Genomic DNA, 20,913 nt, shown 5'->3' with positions numbered 1-20,913 from the left:
GCGCTTGGGCTTCTCATTGCGGAGGCTTCTCTTGTTGCGGAGCACGTGCTCTAGGGGCGCGGGTTTCAGCAGTTGTGGCTCGCGGGCTCAGTAGTTGTGGCTCGCAGGCTCTAGAGCGCAGGCTCAGTAGTTGTAGTGCATGGGCTTAGCTGCTCTGCGGCATGTGGGATCTTCCCGGGCCAGGGCTCGAACCCATGCCCCTGCATTGGCAGGTGGATTCTTAACCACTGCACCGCTAGGGAAGTCCCCCAGAATACTGCCTTTTAAACTTTAAAAATAGTTTAGAAGTAAGAGCTACAGTTTGTTGGGACTTCCCTGGGGGTCCAGTGGTTAAGTCTTCGCCTTCCAATGCAGGGGGCCCAGGTTCGATCCCTGGTTGGGGAGCTAAGATCCCACATGCCTCGTGGCCAACAAACCAAAAAAAAACATAAAACAGAAGCAATATTATAACAAATTCAATAAAGACTTTAGAAATGGTCCACATCAAAAAAAAATCTTTAAAAAAAAAAGCTATAGGTGGTACAGGGATGACACCATAATAGGACCAGCAAAACCTGACCAAGGAACAAGACATGCTATTAAATAACGCAGAGCAGGCGATGAACATAACCATACTACTTGATGCATACGCAGACACGCACGTGCACACTTGGCAGAAAAGCTAAAGCAAAAGCGGAAGCTAGGAAAAAACTAAGTAAGTTAGTTTAGCAATTGGAAAGATTTTATAGGCAGCAACGGTCCAACATACAAAATGATGGCTCTATTGTGTTTTGGAGACAAATCATGTCTGATTATGCAAACAGCTGTCACTTTGCCAGAAGATTGGACTGTCGACACTAAGTTGTGATATGCTTAGCCTACAGGGTACACATTAAAATGATAACTTCATACCAGATTCACCTAAGATATGATTAAAACTTGTACACACACATAGACAGGAAAAACTAAGATAATACAAGACTAAAGATGTCGCTTTTGGCAAAACTTTACGATCAGAACCAAGTGACATCTCAATTATTTGAATTCCTCTTTTTGTTAATCCATTGTACAGATGCCTACAGGCATGTATGACAGCCAAATAATTCTACACAGGTGACTCTTCTGACTGATGGATATGCTCTTTGGCTAATGATTGGTACTCATTAGCCATAGTCTCTTGGGTTTCACTGACTCAACAGAGTAACAGGTATTTCCACCTACATTCCCTACACTCTTAAAGTCAAGATTGATGTTCAGATACAGAGTGGTTTTGGGTTTGCCTATAAAACAAGTCAAGAATAAGCGACCTCTACTTAGAACACAAGTTAAAAGACACAGGTCAGAAGGGATCCCATCTCAGGAGACTCAGAGTTCTCGCTTCATCCCATTCAGGACCCCAAACCAAATGAAACACCTGAAAATTCTACCGCTTTGGGAATGTTTATGCTTTATTTCTTCCAGTAAAACCTTGATGGCTAGAGGGGAACTCTGTCAGCTCTTTCTTGCCTTGCTCTGTAGCTGGGAGCTTCCACACATGGGAACCTCATTCAGCTTCTTTAGGAAGTGGTAGATTCCACAACACGTGAGGGCAGCACAGCACTGTACATACATCCAGGTGTGACCAGACACAAGTCCTTCCTGTTTACCAGCTGCTTACAGACAAACACATAAGTGCAAAACATTTTCTACTTAATAAATAGCTTAGAGCCAAGGAAAGAGGTCTATAAACAATGCTTTTAATACTTCAAAAACTTTTTATCATTTCATCCAGTGCTCAACGAAGGTCTTGGCCACCATTTGCCAAGACTTTGTGCAAAAAGATGGGAAGAGAAGAGAAATGAAATCCCATAAGAAGAAGAAATCATTTACTAAGCAACAATAAGAATATGCTGAAGAGCATATCTGATTTTAAAGGGTTTGTATTATATTAGAAATAAAATTTATAACAGAAGTGGGCAGGCAAAGTATAGTAGGGACAAATTCATTTCCTGATCAAAAAGAATCTTCCCCACGTCTAATACTGCAACTAGAGATATCTTCTGTGGACAGAGTGGAGCAGCTATGATCAAGGAAGTTTAAACACACAACCCCACGTTGCTAGTAGACTAACTCCAATCCACCTTTCAGGTCCCTGCTCATGGTTCAGTTCCTGAAAGCTGTCTTGCCTGATACCCCTAACTTAAGGGAGATTATGTTGACCCTTTGTTTTTCCTTCATATGATTTGCACAATTATACTTCTATGCCTACTTGTATAATTATTTGATTAGTAGCTATAGAGCCCTAAGTGCTGGGACCAAGCCTCTCTGGCTCACCACTCCCTGGCTAAGTACTTGCTTAGCTCAACGCTTGACAAAAATAGGTGCAAAATAAATATCTGGAAAATGAATGAATAAATGAAGAGTTTAACTCCCATATTTTCAACCTAGGGAAAACAAAAGGCCTAGACTTATCAGCTTTCTCCCGTAGGTTACTAGCTAGTACCATCTTAAACTGGAAAGGCAAATAGTAGGCAATATTTGAATTACTATCAGCAAGAAGGTCCCTAATAACTCTAAGAATCTAATCACTTCTCCAAGGTGGAGATGATCCAGTTTCTATTTAAATGTTTTCAGTGATGGCCAACTCACTACTTCACGAATTAGCCCATTCTGGTTTGGGACAAGTCTAATTCAAAAGTTCTTCCATATACCACGTTGACGACTATGCAATGAGTTAAGTAAAATCAGTTGATCATTCTCTAGTTTGCAGTTTCTACCCATACTGAGTAGTTCTTACATGAAAAGGCAGAAGAGCTTTGTCTGGAAAAGAAAAGAGTATCCCTAAAGGGAAATTTTAAACAAAAGAAGCCAACAATATCTATGTGGATGTTGAAGGAAAAGGCCTGGTGAAAAACTGTTAACCTTGGGCACTGAAAGAAGAGCAGCCTCACAGAATTAAGTGTGAACAAAAATACCCTGGCACGTTGAGGCAGCCGGGCCAGAGGGGGACACACGCTAGCACGATGGGTAGATGCACGTTACGTGGCACGGGGCCAGGTGCTCGTCCCCGGAATGGAGAGGTCTCTGGTACAGCTTAGCTGGTACTGATTAAAAAAACATAGATACAAAAGATACACAGGCAAAGGCTGGAAAAATAAGATTATACGCTACCTTCAAATCCGTAAGGCTCCTAGAAATAAGGTTCAGCCATGATCTCCTTTATTTCTTGGAACTTGAAAGTAAAGAGTCCTAGGTCCAGAATGACCAACCATCCAATGCATAAGACATAATAATTCAATGTGACTAAACACCAGATGACCTATCCTTATCTTATGCAACTGGACTCAACTCCTAGTTGATAAACAGACGCAATCTCTACCTTTTGGAACTCGTATCACCATGTTTCAGGTCACAAAAACAGAAGGCATAGAAGATGCATACCAGAATCTTTTCAGTGTTGAGAGAAAGCAAAGAGTCACAGGGTGGTGGTCCTTTGGGTTCGCAGTCGGAGTCATGGAAGTTCAAAAAGGATGACTCTGAAAAGCAAACAGTCCTTGTTATTCTCCTTACCTTAGATGTACGGCTCTTAGGTGCTTAACTATGAATTGCAATGTGAAGAATCCACAAAATCAAAACAAGGACAAGTGTAAAAAAACACTAAAAGGGGCATCCTGTCTTCCACCTCTACAACTGGGTAACATTTTATAGTTTCCAAGTATCTCACACACGCCTCGGTGATTTTGTCCTCACAACAGTGAACACAGCTGTTAAGATCCTTTCATGGGATACCTCTGATGTGGCAGCATTTCCCAGAGGTTAAAAAAAAAAAATCACAAAGAGGGGAACAAAGTCAAGCCAGGAAGACCTGATGTTAAGAGGTATGTGCTAAGGATCTAGTATCCAGAATATCTAAAAACTCCTCAAATTCAACAAGAAAAAGACAACCCCGTTTTAAAAACGGGTAACGGACTTGAACCGGCAACTCTCCGAAGATATACAAACAGCCACTGAGTACATGAAAAGATGCTCTACATCATAATTAACTAATGAATACAAATCAAACCACAAGGAGGTACCAATTCACACCCACTAGGATGGCTATAATTTTTTTTTTTTAACGGGAAATCACAAGTGCTGGCAAGGAGGCAGAGAAATTGAACCCTTGTGCAATGCTGATGGGGATGTAAAACTGTGTGGCCACTGTAGAGTTGGCTGGTTCCTCCAAAAGTTAAAGATAGAATTACCACCTGGTCCCGCTATTCCGCTCCTAGGTACGTACCCCAAAGAACTGAATACAGGGACTCAGACAAGCACACATACGCACATGTTCACAGCAGCACTATTTACAATAACCAAAAGGTGGAAACAGCCTAAATGTCCATCAACAGAAAACAAATAAACAAATTGTGGTATATACATATAGTGGAATATTATTCAGTCTTAAAAATGAATGAAGTGGGGACTTCCCTGGTGGTCCAGTGGTTGAGAATCTTCCTTCCAATGCAGGGGACGCAGGTTTGAGCGCTGGTTGGGCAACTAAGATCCCACATGCCGCGGGGCAACGAAGCCGCACGCCGCAACTACTGAGCCCGTGTGGCACAACTAGAGAGTCCGTGCTGCAACTACAGAGCCCACACGCTCTGGAGCCTGCGTGCCACAACTCGAGAGAGAAAACCCACGTGCCACAACGAAAGATCCCACGTGTCTCAACTAAGACCCAACGCAGCCAAAAATAAATAAATATTTTTTAAAACACGAATGAAGTACTGATACATATTACAACATGGAAGAACCTCCAAAACAAAAACTAAGTGAAAGAAACTAGACACAAAAGGTCACATATTGTATGATTCCGTTTATATGAAATGTCCAGAATAGGCAAATCCACAGACACAGTATGCACCTTGGCGGCTGAAGGAGGGAATGGAGAGAAACTGCCTGACGGGCAAGGGCGTTTACTCTGGAGTGATGGAAATGTTTTGAGGTAATTGCACTGCCTGGTCAATGTACTAAATGCCACTGAACTGTTCACTTGAACATGGTTGATTTTACATTATGTGATTTTTTTTTTTTTTTTTTTTTTTTTTGCGGTACGCGGGCCTCTCACTGCTGTGGCCTCTCCCGTTGCGGAGCACAGGCTCCGGACGCGCAGGCTCAGCGGCCACGGCTCACGGGCCCAGCCGCTCCGCGACATGTGGGATCTTCCCGGACCAGGGCACGAACCCGTGTCCCCTGCATCGGCAGGCAGACTCTCAACCACTGCGCCACCAGAGAAGCCCAACATTATGTGAATTTTGCCTCAACAACTTATTTTTTTAAATATGCTCTAATGCAGCAGTCATTAAAGAGCACAAAATTATGTTCAAGAAACCACGTGAACCAATTTAGCTGAATTCTCACATGTGTGTATCCTAACGACAGGAAGAAGGACATGACGGATCCAAGAGCCCTGGTGGGGAGCAGTGACTGAAGCCGGAATGTTAAGCCTCACAAGGCACACCGGGGTTTAAAGGATGGATGGCTTCAGACCGGCGGGCAGAAAGGGAATGGATACTCCAGGCAGAATGAGTGGTGTACAGAAACACAAAGGCAAGCAAATGCAACGGGGCAGTGAGCAGACCACCCTAGCTAGAGGAGGGAGTCGGTGCTGGAAAATAAAAAAGGTGAGTGGTCAGACTAGGAAGTCATGGACCCAGAGAAAGGCTTTAGTCTGACAAGAATGAAGAACCAGTAATGCTTGTTGATAGGCAGCTGGATATACGTTCATCAATAACCTGTCTCCCCTACCTTTTAAAAAAGGTACCATTTGAGAACTCACATGTTGAACACTGTGCAAAGCACTACACAGACATGGCTGTATTCTCTTCTAACAACCTCTCCACTTTATGGAATTCTTTTTAGTTTCAATAAATAAACATCGACAAAATTTTATTTTTTATTGTAATTGAAGTATAGTTGATTTATAATATTAGTTTCAGGTGTACTTTTTTTTAATTAAAAATATATATTTTTATTTTTGGCTGCGTTGGGTCTTCATTGCTGCGCACGGGCTTTCTCTCTAGTTGCGGCGAGCGGGGGCTTCTCGTCCTTGCGGCGCGTGGGCTTCTCATTGCGGTGGCTTCTCTTGTTGCAGAGCACGGGCCCTAGGCGCACGGGCTTCAGTAGTTGCGGCACGTGGCCTCAGTAGTTGTGGCTCGCGGCCTCTAGAGCACAGGCTCAGTAGCTGTAGCACATGGGCTTAATTGCTTGCGGCATGTGGGATCTTCCCAGAAGAGGGCTCAAACCCGTGTCCCCTGCATTGGCAGGTGGATGCTTAACCACTGCGCCACCAGGGAAGTCCAAACATTTATTTAATTTTAAATGGTTGCACAGTATTCCATTGCATGGAATTTAACCATACCCCTATCATTGGATAATAAGGATGTCCTTTCTTTTTCCTTAATACAGACACTTTCAATGAGTATCCTTGACCTATATTTTTGCAAATTTACACAACTGGGCGATTAAACTACAGTATAACATATGTAATTGCTGAGGCAAAGGGTGTAAACAATTTTAAGACTTTCCATATATATTGCTCCATTTCCATCTCAATGCTTAATAATTTCACTTCCATTCACAGTGTATAACACCACTATTTCCCTCTGCTCAAAGTAGTGCCATTCTTTTTATCTTTTCCAATCTGAAAATAGTACTAGTAAGATTAAACTTTTGGTTTATTGGCCATTTGTATCTCTTTTGTAAATTGCTTATATCCTTTGCTAATTTGTAACTCATCTATTCTGGCCTAAGATTTAGAGAAGAATTTCTAATTATCTACTTTCTAACCTCAGGACCACTTATGAAATTATCAATTTGAATGCCACCTTTATAACACATTATAGTCACTGGGATCTGTTTCTAGACTCCTTTTTTTAAAGGAATCTTTGAGACGATTTACATCTACCTTCTGCAATAGCTCTGACAGATGACTCTTCAATCTCTACATGGACATTTATTTCTAAAAAATTATAGTAGTTATTCACGATCGTTGTAGAAAATACAGAAAACTCACAGAATGTAATTAAAAGTCACTTAGAATACCACCATGCGTTGAGAACCACCATGAAAATTTTGGTGTGTATAACTAGGAGTGATAATTCTGAAATCGGGTGGCTGGGTTTGAATTCCTGTTCTCTGCCACTGCTTACCAGCTCTCGGCCACTGACTTAGCCTCCTCCATCTTCAGTTTCTTCATTTGTAAAACAGGGTCAGTGATAAACTATCTACGTCACAGGGGTGGTTGTGAGATTTAAATAAGGAAATATAAGTAAAGCATGTGGTATAGTTTCTGACACAAAGAAGGAGCTCAAAAAATGTTTGCTACTATTGTTATCATGAGGTTGTGAGAACTGAATGAGCTACATTGTTTTGTAAGCTGCCCTTTTAACTTAATAATATAATGTAAACACTTAACCATATGATTACATTTTCTTCTACATTATTTAAATTTAAACTTGGTGAGATTAGATATCATTTTAATTTAACACTTTAGACATAAAATTTCAATTCTCTACAATAAACCTGCATTTTGTTGTTTTGTTTTGTAGACTTTCTAATCCCTTATAATGATGTTTATTCTGACTTCAGTATCATTGTTTCAATTACTATAGCCTTACAACGAGTGCATACAGGTTAATGTAAAAGCAAAGCTTCATCACCTTTTCTTAAAAAAAAATTTCTTGGCTATTTGGATAGACATTCTTCCTTCAGATAAACTTCAGTCATTTTGTTAGGGTTCCAAAACAAAAAGCCCTGTATGATTTTTATTAGAATTGCATTAAAATTGTAGATTAAGGAGGGGAGAAACACTTGACTTCTTTACAGAATTTAATCTTTTATTAACCTATGTGGAATTTTATAATTTTTATACAGGATGTACACGTTCAAGTCTGTTGTGATCTTAAAAAAAAAAATCGCTTGATAACCACAGATTCATCGGTGGTTGAATCTATTATCTGTTGAGCATCTACTATGTTCCAGTCACGGCCTTAGCCTCAATGGTCGTCAAAACCATAAATGACCCCAGTGCTGTATATAGCATTCAGTGGGGAACCTGACAGTAATCAGAGCCACATAAAAAAATGTCAGAATGCAACAGTTTAAGAGTCATGACCTAGAGCATAATCGGGAGAAGAGGTGTGTGTGCTCAGGAAAAGCTTCCAGAGGACTGAGTAACGCCAGCCAATACCGATATAGTCACCATGTATCGGTACCCTTCCAATCCCCCTTTTTTTTTTTTTTTTTTTTTTTTTTTTGGCGGTACGCGGACCTCTCACTGTTGCAGCCTCTCCCGTTGCGGAGCATAGGCTCCGGACGCGCAGGCTCAGCGGCCATGGCTCACGGGCCCAGCCGCTCCGCGGCATGTGGGATCCTCCCAGACCAGGGCACGAACCTGTGTCCCCTGCATCGGCAGGCGGACTCTCAACCACTGCGCCACCAGGGAAGCCCCCAATCCCCATTTTAAAGAAGAGGAAAACGAGGCCGACAGCCTAAGCAATCTGCAAAAGGCCACCCTCCAGCAAAGCAATGGAGGTGTTGGTTGGCTGCCTGCCATGAAAGAGTGAAGGCAGATCTAAGCGAAGTTAAGGACTTCACAGGTGAAGGTCCATGGGAGGCTGGCAGGACCGGGAGAGTGGCCCAGGCAGAGATGCAGCATACTGTCAATCTTTTGCCTTCTTAGCTGACTAGAGCTGAATATTTTATCCGTCCACATTACTGAACTTTTAACAGCCCTATTAATGTCTTCATTTACACACTGGATAACTGTGCCATCTACACGTAATTACATCTACACATAATTACTGTGCCATCTACACACAATTACATCTTTTTAATATTTATACTCACTTAGCATCTTATTTTACTGGACAAAACCTCCCCAAAGTGCTCAATAATACTCGTGGTAAAAGGCACTCCTGCTTAGTCCTGACGTTAACATGTCATTTGATGACCCAGAATTTCCTCAACTTTTGACAGTAACACTTTTAACATTTACAAACATCCAGTGGGAAGCTGCTCTATGTGCCTATTTTGAGACTGATATATTTTACCATATAAAGGAAGGGTGGAGATCGATGCATTTTACCATATAAAGGAAGAATTCTCCTATTCTTTGCTTTACCCAAAATTTTAAATCAGGAAAGCTGGCTGAAATTTATCAAGTGATTTTGGATATTTCTTTATGATAATCATGATTTCTCTCCTTTGACCTATCAAGGTGATTAACGCAATTCCTTAAAAAGTTGAACCATCTTTTGTACTTCTAGAATAAAGTAATTGATCAAGGCAGATTATTCTTTTGTTTGCTGGCTTCAGTTTACTAATATTTAATTTGGATTTCTATAACTATGTTAATAGCTTTCTTTTCTGCCCCCGAACTTTATCAGATTCTGACATCAGTGTTTTTGCTGGTTTGGTAAGGTCTGTGATACAAGACTAGTTTGTTCTAGTTGTAACTAGAGTTGTCTGGAACAGGAGATTAAATTTGTTCTTTAATCTAAAAATATTTAACTCACTATGGATTCAGTTATTTTCAAATAATAACCCAACCAGCTGTATTTAAATGCTACAGATTTCCATGAAATTAGGAAAAGTCTGTTTTCTTCCTTGTTCAGGTCATACAAGTAATGTCATTGTGATTACTGCAGAAACAGTCTCAAAACACATTATAGAATCTCATCTTTTTCTTCTGCATCATCTTCCTGGATATTTCTCTACTGCTTCTTATTTTTAACCTATTAGCAGAGGTTTCTGCACTGTTGTCTCTTAAATTCTAACGGCCGCTACAGTTGCGCACATGCCCCCTCATTCATTACGTGCAGTTGCATCTGCTCCCTACTTACACGTCAGCCTTATCAGATTCATCTATTTTATTCTTTTCTAAAGAAGCAGCTCTTGGGTCTATTGATCCATTCCGTTGTTGCTCTGTTTCTAATTCATTTATTCTGGCTTTGGTCTTCTTAGCCCTGCAATTTCCTTTATTTCCTCTTCTAGTTTCCCAAGTTTAGTATCCAGTTCATTTATTCCCTTTCTTCTTTAGTATTAAGATGCCACGGAGGGCTTCCCTGGTGGCGCAGTGGTTGAGAGTCCGCCTGCCGATGCAGGGGACACGGGTTCGTGCCCCGGTCCGGGAAGATCCCACGTGCCGCGGAGCGGCTAGGCCCGTGAGCCATGGCCGCTGAGCCTGCGCGTCCAGAGCTTGTGCTCCGCAACGAGAGAGGCCACAGCGGTGAGGAAGAAAGATCAAAGACAGTGGGGACAGAAGGAGATATGAAGGAAAAAGGACAGGGCTTTGAGAAAATTGGGCACAGGAAGAGGAAAGAGGCACTGTTTCCCGTTTGTGCAGCTAGAGAGGGGTAGTGCCTGTATCTGAAGTGGGGAGTCTAAGAGGAAGAGTGCTTTTAGAGGGAAGTAAAGCGCTAAGTCTGGGTTTAAGCAATTGCTCATGAGATGCTAAACCAGGAAGCTGTCTTGCATGTAGTTAGGAAATTCCAGAGAAAGAGCTACAGATATAAATCTGATAATCATTAACTGATGGTAGATGATTAAGCAGGAAATGTAGGTAGGATCTCTAAGGAAGCTTAGGAAGCTTAAGTTTAATGAGAAGAAAAGAGCTGACCCTGGTGGGAACAAGATACTTAAGAGGCGGAGGGAGAATCAACTTGATAATTTACCTTTTTTCTAAAGAGCTACCTATTTCTTTGAACTGTTCTACATCTTTGTCATAAAGCTATACAGAGTTATAGTGATTCCTAAAGGCAAATACAGTTGACCCTTGAACAACATGGGGGTTTGGGGTGCCAATCCTCCATGCGGTTGAAAATCTGTGTATAACTTGTAGTTCGCCCTCCGAATCCGCAGTTGTGTAGCACTGTAGTATCTCCTACTGAAAAAAATCCATGTGTAAGTGAACCTGCACAGTTCAAACCCGTGCCGGTTAAGGGTCAGCTGTATTTGTTTCCTCTCATTTTCCTTGATTACCCTTGCTAGATGATTGTCTAAACTTTACCAGTTATTTTCAAACAACCAGCTCTTCTACTTAAAGCGCCTCTTTCCCTGACTTCAAATGTAATTAATTAGTTCTGCAGCAAAGTAACAGAGGGGTTCAGAGCACAGGCCGTGGTGGCAGACTGACTCAGATGAGATGCCTAACTGGCTGTTTGACTTTGGGCAAGTCCTTTAATTTCTCCTAGCCTCAGATGCCTCATCTGTAAAACAGGAATAACTACCACCATACACCCTCTTAGGGCAACTGTGAGGAATAGACATAATGCCCACAGTTCACAGAATGATTGTTAAATGTTAGTATATACATCTAGGCTAAAATTGCTGGGTTTTTCTTGTAAATTTCTTCTTCCTGCTTTCCTGAAGTTTATTTTGGCCTTCACAGTACTTTACAGCTTTCAAAATACTTTCACAGACATTATTTCTTTTGGTCCTCCATCCTCTGAGGCTGGTGGAACATACCTTGGGCTCACTGTACACGTGGGGAATGATGCTCAATGTTAATGGACACGTTTAAGGTCACAAAAATGAAGAAACAATGAAGCGAAGATTCGCCACAGATGCGCTCTAGGACACCCCATCGATAGGGGCACACGGCACATTTGTCACCGCTCATTCTGCCAAAGCGGGGTCCTTGTAATAGTCTACTACAGCAATGCCATCCAACTTCTTTCTTCTCGCCCTCAACCTTACACACAGCTGACTTTAAGAAGAGCATCTTTGGTGGAGAGACAGGAGCTGACTGTAGGACATTGAGACAGTGTATATAAACATCTTCTTTGAGGAATTCTGCTGTAAAAGGGAACAGAGAGATGAGGTGGTGGCTGGAAGGACTCGGTGGTCCTGTCTTTGTTGCCTGTTTTTTCAAGATGGGCGCTGCACCAGGCAGAAGCCACGGGTCCTCCAAGGAGACAGGACCGCAGGCAAAGGCTATAAGTACAGCTGTGGGCGGGCTGACAGCTAGAATGGTGGGAAAGCGTGGAAATTCTCAATCAAATAAGAGGACAGCATTGCCTCCTGCTGAGGAGAGGCGGTGTTACTGCAAAGAGCATGCGTGTGTCACACATTCCTGTCCTGCAAGGGAAAGCTGACTGAAAGTTTGTGTTTCCCCGAAGGAAAATGTTTCACAAGGAATTCCACAGCTGCTTCTGTGCCCATCACTTGACCACCTGGCTCTAGGTATAACAGATGGTGGGCCAGGTTCACCTGAACACAAGGATGACTGGGCTTTTCCCATGGAGGAGCCAGAACTCGGAAGTCAGGACCACATATTTATCGACAATTCTGGTCCCAGGTGTAGGGTAACCCGGGACGAGTAGACCGCATTACCGTGGCTGGAGGAGCTCCCTGAAGGTCAAACAGGTGCTACACGGCATGAACTTGTAGTACCTTTGCTTTTTTTTTTTTTTTTTGTCAATAACTGGACTTTAATGAGTAATTCTGGTAAAAGCGTTTTTGCACAGATATGCAGGTATAAAACACATATAAAAAATGAACAAGAAGATTCCTTCTCTCCTTAAGTACATCTTAGAACAGCCATGACTAAGTTTAACGTGATATATATTTCAGAGCTTAAAACCCAAGAAACTTTGCTTTTATCAGTTTCTGCATTTGTAAGACAACCACTGTTGAGAGTGAAGCTAGGCCCCCCTGAAACCAAGCTGCCTGTCAAGTTTATGATTAACCTGTCTATCCAAGACTTTATTCTCTTTCCTATCCTGCTCCCTGTTCCCCCTCAAGATTGAGGCGTATCAAAGGAAAGGTGGGGGGAGGGTTGACCCCTGCGGGGTCCTCCCGGGTACCAAAGCCCCTCATGTCACCTGTTCCTTGTTTGTGGAAAAAGGCTTTAGTCTCCTAGGTCTTCCCTGAGTTCCAAAGAGCAGACTCAAGCAGTTACCAATTAGGGAAGTGAGGGAATGCAGAAACTAAGGAAAAAAGGTCAAGCAAGAAACGTAATGGTAGCTTAAACAGTTCAGCGACAGAAGTCCTAGTTCCTCCTAAAGGACGATAACCTTGGAGTTGTTCTGCAGAAACTAAGACCCCACCCAGGTGGACGATGGTGACGACCTACTGATCACAAGCCAGACTGGTTGGAACCAGAAGCTTGATGATTAAGATCCCCAAAACATCACCTTATTTCCTCACCACCAACCAATCAGAAGGAAGTGCACAGGCTACAACTCTCACCCCAAATGTTGCCTTTAAAACCCTTCCCTGAAAGCCATCGGGGAGTTTGGACTTTCTGAGCATAAGCTGCTAGCCCTCCTGGCTTGGCGCCCTGCAGATAATCGAACTTTCCTTCACCACAGCCCGGTGTCAGCAGACTGGCTTTGCGGTGCTGTGGGCGTGCAGACTCAAGTTCGGTTCAGTAACAAGGACGTTGTAGATTACCTTGCTGGATGGTCCCAGGTGGTACTTTTCCTTTAGAATGTAATACCAGGAAAAGTAATAACAGGGAAAATTCTCCTCTGAAGAATTTATATGCTTCTTTTGTTCTAATAAAATACTATTCATCAGTGCCTGAGATGTGTAAGGTATCATAAAACAACTTGAAAATAGAGGCCGCCCACTGAGAATTAGATTATAAAGTCAACACGTAACTAGTCCTCTAGAACAAGGATCTGCAAAAGCCATCTTAAAAGAGACAGGACGGCTTTTTAGCAAAACATGAATGTAATTTGACTGAAGCTGTATTAACTCAGTAAAGTATTTTAAAAGTAAAGTACTTGTAAAGAAGGTATAAAACCAAAAGAAAAGGAGTTGGTCAGCTGCACAGAATGGAAAAAGAAGCATGGAAGCAAGTTACGGGGCGCCGATCCAGGAACAGAACAGGATGGCAGGTGCTGCCGCCAGCATACTGGGCAGCGGGCCGTAACCACAAAGGCTGCTCACTTAGCCTGGGGTTATAAACTGCGCTGCAAATGCATCGCAGGCTCAGGGTGGCACGCGCTCTTAAGAGCTGAAGACTTTCGCATAAGCCCACACGTACTGTCAAACGTCATCAGCTCTACTGGGAAGGCTGAAGCAGATCTAGGCAATGATGTGAAACCGTTAGAGATAAGGAAACACAGTGTCACTTAGAACACTCCAAACACAGGCAGGAAAAAGTCACAAGAGAAGTCAACTGGTCTTTCGTGCAGAAGTCGTGCCAGGTGGAGGACAGACCACCTGACACAGGACCCCCGGGCACCTGTGTGAAGAACGCCAGTGCCTGAGCAGAGTCCATGCACTGTGCCGGTTCCTGAGGCAGAAATGAAGCCACAGCAAATATTTCCCAATGAAACAAGGGTGACGTAGAATAAGACTTTCTTAGCATGCTTTAAAACAGATAGCAGCTATTGATTTGGGGTTCTTTGGGGTTCTTTCTGGTTACACGCGTTACTCAGTTTGTGAAAATCTATGGAGCGTTACACTTGTGATGCACACATTTTTCTGCATATGTCATATTTCAATAAAGAGTAAAAATAAAGACAGCAGAAGGAAAATGTTGGAAAGCATTAACCCGAAGGGAAAAGTATTAGAATTCTGTTATTTTAATAAATTTTGTACTTATTCTATCTGCAAGATAACAAGCCCAAACAAAAAGATAAGATGACCTCTTTAAAACACTACACTGTGAAAAGGGGATGCTTTATAAGTTGGTCAGTCAGGCAAGTATCTACTGAGTGCAAAGAAACCAAGCTGTCTCTACAGGCTGTAAAAGAGACTCCTTGAAAAGTTTTTATATGGAAAGTACTCTGCCACTTCCTGTAGTCACATGCTCCAGGTATGTAGGTTTAAAAACCCAGGCCAGGGCTTCCCTGGTGGCGCAGTGGTTCAGAGTCCGCCTGCCGATGCAGGGGACACGGGTTCGTGCCCCGGTCCGGGAAGATCCCACATGCCGCGGAGCGGCTGGGCCCGTGATCCATGTCCACTGAGCCTGAGCGTCTGGAGCCTGTGCTCCGCGACGAGAGAGGCCACAGCGGTGAGAGGCCCGCGTACCGCAAAAAAACAAACAAATCAAAAAAAAACCAGGCCACATATCTTTTGCCCTCATCCAGAGGGGAAGAGAATTAACCTCTGTCACCCAAAGCTGAACACATCTACCAGTGCACAGAAACTTGTTAAAGGTAAATGTAATTCTTAACGACAACGTATCTACAGGAAGAAGCTAACGAGTATGCAAATACCATGGGCTACCAGCTTCACAGGGCTCTCATGACAAAGAGCCACCCCTGAATCAGATGACTTTCTGAAAAATGTTGTTCCCCCTCACAGCGATCAGTCGTCTGGGCTGGTTGAGGTAACAATACACGAATCTCTTCATCACTCTGTGCCTCAGTCTCTGTGCTCAAAACAAGCTAGTTCCTTTACACCGTCAAATTTACTGTGTATGTCTTGAAAAGATCAGAAGAGATCTGCCACAAAACTGGGTATGATAACTAACGCAGAAAATCAGGGCCAAGGGGAAAAAGGATCAAGCAAATACACTATCAGTAAGGGTTACCACAGCTTCCGTAACTGAGCGTAAAAAACTTGGCTCTAAACTTCCCCGCAGCCAGAGCAAAAGAGGAAACAGCTCTCATTATAGAAGTTTCCCTCTATTGATTCCTTACCACCTCTAAGACACGGCAGTAATTTAAGGCTGTGAGCATTAAGACCGATTGCATGTATTTAAATAACCAATCCCTCAGTTAAGAGAGAGACCATAAATACTGACAATCTCTTTAAGTCTGACTGACTTTGTCAAAAACACAGAGCTAGGTTCACAGCTACTTCCTTGTTTTTCTGGCAGTTAAGGCTCCCAAATCGGACAGACACTAATGTTCCGTTCTCCACAAAGAACAGTGGGAAAATGAAATAAACTCAAATCTGGGATTGTTAATTTCAACAAGCTAAAGAAAAGTACTTCAGGTTGCAAATTAATCATTGAACTCCACTGAGGCATTAAGCATGGACAGTGCTAATGTCACCAGTTAGATGAAAACGACCACAAAGACATCAAGTACAAAGCTACCTCACCTAGGAGCAGACAAAAAACTCTCAAGAAGGCAGTTAAAATAAAAAAAAAAAGAAAAACACATAAATTCACTGTTCTTATTAATACATTTTCAAATAAGGAAAACAAAAGTCGTTTTGAAACAAGTACTAGAAATGCATATGTTTGAACTAAAATACAGGTGGACCATCTATAAAGAACACATAAAGACATTTAATACAGACGAATGCTGCACTGGAATAAGATGCAGCTTAACTTTGGTAGGAAGAGCAGATGAGAAAACCTGAATTCTTGAATCAGTGGACAAGTTACAACTTAACTAGATCTTACTTTACCAGATCTGTGACAATCAGGGGGTCAGGGTCAAGTTAAGATATGGCTAAGCTCTCTCTCTGAGTCTCACTCCATCCGGGTCTTTGCTCGTGTCACCTTAGCAGAGGCCTTCCCAGGCCACCTCTCAAAGAAGCATCCCCACACCACTCTATTCCTCAAGGCGCTTATCACCAGGCGTAGTGCACACTGCTCCTTCCCCCACCAGAACACAGGCTCCACTGAGGAACTCAGCCAACCGTGCTGTAACCCCAGGGTCTACAACACTGAGTAGAATCTAGGAGGCACACAAACAGGTTTCCAAGGTAAAAAACAGATCCAGGGACTTCCCTCATGGTCCAGTAGTAAAGAATCTGACTTGTAATGCAAGGGATGAGGGTTCGATCCCTGATCAGGGAACTAAGATCCCACATGCTGCGGGGTAACTAAGCCCGCGTGCCACAACTACTGAGCCCGCGTGTCACAAACTACAGAGCCCACACGCCCTGGAGCCTGCGCGCCACAACTAGAGACAAGAAAACCCACACGCCGCAACTAGAGAGAAGCCCACGCAGCAGAATGAAGAGCCCACACACCGCAATGAAAGATCCCGCATGCCTCAACAAAGATCCCACGTGCTGCAACTAAGACCCAACACGGCCGAAGTAAATAAAATTTAAAAATAAATAATAAATAAATCTTTTAAAAAAAGAACAGATCCAGTCCCCTCTACGGTTCAAGTATTAAGCTCAATGGAGCATCCTTGCACATAACGTAAACATAAAATTCTAGGACAAGTTACCTAAGACTATAACTTACAACAAACAAAGCTTAAGGGCATAGGACTTTATCAATTATATTAGTACGAAATTATACTAACACGCAAATATTACTGACGGGAAGTTTACAAACGGTCGGGAGGCCAGGTTCAAATCCTGGCTCGACTCTCTGCGTGACCATTCTTAACTTCTCTTTGCCTCAGTTTCCCCTTACATGAAATGGAGACAAAAACAGTACCTACTTCAGTGTCAAGTACTGTGCGAAATAAGGATGCAGTGTTGACAAGGATAAACCCGAGGAAAAGAATTAGGGGAAAACTTCTGTTCCTTATTTCTTCCCACAGTTCCAAACTACAAACAGGGCAAAGGTAACAAGGAAGGGAGGGGACATTTACTTTTATTTGAAAAATATGTACATTACAGTGTTCGTGTTTTTAAAAGAGCAAGGTAATTTTCACCACGGGAAAACAGAATATCCGAAGTCTGTGGTTACACATGCTTTTCAAATAAAAAGCGAAATGTAAAAACGTGCTGAAGGGGGGCTGGGGAACAGAAAAGCCGGGCTGAGGTCCGTGGCACTGAGATCACTCGTGCTAGCCGTCTGGGCAGCTGGGCCCCCTGAGGCTGCTCCCTGGGGCCTGGATTTCGGCCACTGTCATTTTGCTGTCCAGACAGCTCCCACCAGCCATCCTCTTCGGCCCTACAATCACTGGAGGTTCCGCCTTAAGAGAATACATACGCAGCTCATCTGAAGGTGTGCACATTCAGACCCCTGCAGGCATCAACTCAGTCATTTATACCCAAAAGCAGGGGGCAGGCTTCTGAAAAGGGGCTGTGCAGCCGTGGCTGCCCTCTGCATAGGGATAGGCTTGGGCTGGATGAGCCAGCAGGGCCAGTGACGTGATTAATAAATAGTCGGTGAGGGCAGGGCTTGATTCTGAATAACTGATCAGTTCTGGATCCCAGCACTTGCTTAGACCCTAATGCCGACCATATGGGGGCTCTCGATGCAGAGCATGAACCCCTCAGGCGACAATCTGGCTCGCTGTAAACCCTGAATTGCTGTTCTTCCTGGAACAGAGAGGGACTGACGCAGGTTTCACTTGCTTCTACCTGGCTGTCTAGGACAAGGAAGGAGAAATGAGAGACAGGTGGGTGAGTTTCTACCACAAAAGAGACGGCTTTTGTCACACACTGCAGCCAGCAAAGCTAAGCGGAACACCTGGAGGCCCAGGTAGCATGAGCAGTTGACCCTGGGGGTCATTTCCTGAGGTGGCCGCGGGAACAGCAAAGCCACTGCAGCACCTGTCGGCAGCCACTGGGACACTCACGTCAGCCCAGGGAAGGCCGCCTGGAAGACGTGTCACCAATTTTCAACAGCACGTTCTTAACTCTAAACTAAGAAAATAAGTACTACACGGAGGGGATAAAGAGAAAATGGAAACATTTAAATAAATTATGCTTAAAGCCTCATAATACAGTGTTTATCCTCTGAAGCAGAGAACATTAGATAATGGTCTCCATATGTGAGGGAACGGAGAATGAACAGGATTCCTCCAAATGCCCCGGTTCTAACAACCTACATTTATCACGATTTGGGTGAAAAGAATAATAAAAGTCAGAGGTGGCTCAAACGAGGACTCTTAACCATTGGCGTAAGCCTGACGCTACAAAGTGAAATGAGCCACCTATAGCAATAGTATCAATTGATTTCATAATTTGTATCTTTCATCGCCTAGAATCTGGGTCTCCCTTAGCCAGTGAGCATCACATGAATACAGGAGGGAAAGGAAAGGAAGATTTACACACTACCTATTGTATGTTTGTAAATATTACAGATGCTTTTTCCCTAACTATAATCATTGAGTGCTTCAGACAAATGCTGTCTGGAGTCTGACCACCTGGGCTCCTCCCCTTCCAGCTGTGGGCCCTCAGGAAAGTGATGATTTCACTGTGCCCCCGTCTTCTCCTCTGAGAAAAGGAGCTACCACCCAATGATGTAGTTACCAGCGCTCTGGCAGGCTGAGGGTACTGCCTAACCAACCTAAGGCTGTCACAACGGCACAGGGCACACAGCGAGCACCGCGTACGTGTACGATCGCGATTTCCCATTTCCCTCACGGCATCCTTGTGAAGAAAATAAAACCCTGTAATTGGGGAACAGTGTCTTCAATTTACGGAGGAGGCAATTTTGCAAAGACAGGCAATCAACCTGCTCGGAGTCACAGAAAGTGACAGAGGGTAAAAGCCATCCTCTTGCCACTGTGCAGTGCTGGCCATGGCGTTCATGCTGTTACCAGCCACGGCTTACTTCAAAATACAGAAGTCACATAGCCCTCGGTGAGCGAGACGTCCTCAAGGAAGTCAGATTGTGCTGAAAGGAAATCAGACTGACTGTGCTAACCTGGACATTTCATCTCAACCAAAAAATACTTATTTTCTTCCCAGGTACACAATGCTAGACTGCTGTCAGGCCATAAAAGCAACCAGCCAGCTCCTAGTGAGTTAGGTAGACCCGGACGTTTCAACAGCGAGCTTAGGGGAACTCACGGAGGGCAAGAGGAAAGGGAAAGGACAAGGGAGGGGATTAAAGAGTAAAAAGACTCACTACAGACCTTCAAAACGAAACATGTACATATCTACCTTGCCCCTGAGGAATCTGCCCAGGACCTTAAACTGAGGCCAATAGCGCCCAATCTTAATGAATGAACTGGCCCAGTTCCCACACACACACAGCTCTGACGTACACAGGCCCGCAGGGCCCTTTTGACTCTCTGGGAGACACCTGACAGATCACAGGTCAACCTTAAAACGCCTGGGAGCAAGATGTCAATGAACAGATTCAATGGGGTCACTCTTCTGTTCCCTCCTTTCTTCCCAGGGATCACATTTTTACAGGCTATGTTTGATACAATACGTCAATCGGGAGGTCAGGAAACCTGATTTCCAGGCCTAAGATGGGCCAGACAGCCCCGCTCCGGGCGCGGGTCCGGTCCTCTTTGTCCGTCGGTCCCTCCCTCGCTCCCACAGCACCCGCGGGGGCCAGAGCAGGGACTGGGGCTGCCCCGGGCCACCTGCCATCTCCTCCTCCACCCTCTCAAAAGTTGCCAGGGCTGCAGAGAGGCCGCCCTGGCCTCGGGGGCATGCTGTCAGCTCTTTTCACTATCCACCGGCCTCCCCACGGCGGTCTCGGGAGGAGGGCGCGCAGCGGCGTGGGTGTGAGCGGCGGGAAGCAGCCCCGGCGTGACACTTCGCGGAGCCGGCTCCCGCAGGGGCACGCGCCCCGGCCGGTGCCGGCGAGGCCCGGGCGGCCCACACATCGGCCCCGGGGCCCGCAGCCCCCGGACCCACCGCGCCGGCGCTCCGCGGCAACCCGGACGCCCGCCCGCCGCCGCCGCCCACTCACCGCCGCACTCGGCAGAGTACTGGTCCCCCCAGTCTCCGGACTGCGGGCTGCAGCCGCCGCCCGCCGGGGCCTCCTGCTGCTGCCGGTGCTGCAGCTCCTGCTTGAGCAGGGACAGCGGCGAGTAGTGCTCGGTGGCTAGGGCGCCTGGTCGCGGCCCGCTGGACAGAACCCCCAGCAGCAGCAGCAGCAGCAGAACCAAGACTCGCCGGGCGGCGCCCGCGGCGGCCACAGCGCCGCCCCAGCAGCCGCAGCACCAGCAGCCGGCAGGTGCCATCTTCCCTCAGGGCGCATGTGCGGCGGCCCTCGCCGCGCACTGCGGCCTCCCAGCCTGAACCTGCGGCTGGCAGGTGGGCCGTGGCGAGGGGGCGGGAGAAGGGGAGTGGCAACGCCCCCTGGGAGTTGTAGTCCCAGCTCAGCCAGCCTGCGAGCCCCTTTTC

General features: G+C 44.8%; 1 protein-coding gene across 7 annotated transcripts in view; it reads right to left on the bottom strand.

Moving 5' to 3' along the window:
• The window catches only part of TTC13 (tetratricopeptide repeat domain 13), a 70,171-nt gene extending 49,342 nt beyond the window's left edge, over positions 1 to 20,829 (bottom strand). For 3 of the 7 annotated variants that reach the window (XM_019941593.3, XM_019941594.3, XM_004310245.4), the window contains exons 1-2: positions 20,477 to 20,824; positions 3,400 to 3,494 (exon numbers count right to left, since the gene is read on the bottom strand). In XM_019941593.3, the coding sequence (XP_019797152.1) occupies positions 3,400 to 3,494; positions 20,477 to 20,750 (369 nt within the window). In that variant the 5' untranslated portion in view covers positions 20,751 to 20,824. Of the gene's footprint in view, positions 1 to 3,399; positions 3,495 to 20,476 lie in introns of all 7 variants that reach the window. The other 4 variants (XM_019941591.3, XM_033841985.2, XR_002177631.3 and 1 more) reach the window with 3 other exon arrangements.
• Positions 20,830 to 20,913: the final 84 nt, after the last annotated feature.

Source organism: Tursiops truncatus, chromosome 16 (assembly GCF_011762595.2).
Source record: "Tursiops truncatus isolate mTurTru1 chromosome 16, mTurTru1.mat.Y, whole genome shotgun sequence".
Taxonomy (NCBI): Eukaryota; Metazoa; Chordata; class Mammalia; order Artiodactyla; family Delphinidae; genus Tursiops; species Tursiops truncatus.
This window is presented reverse-complemented; position numbering and strand designations above follow the sequence as displayed.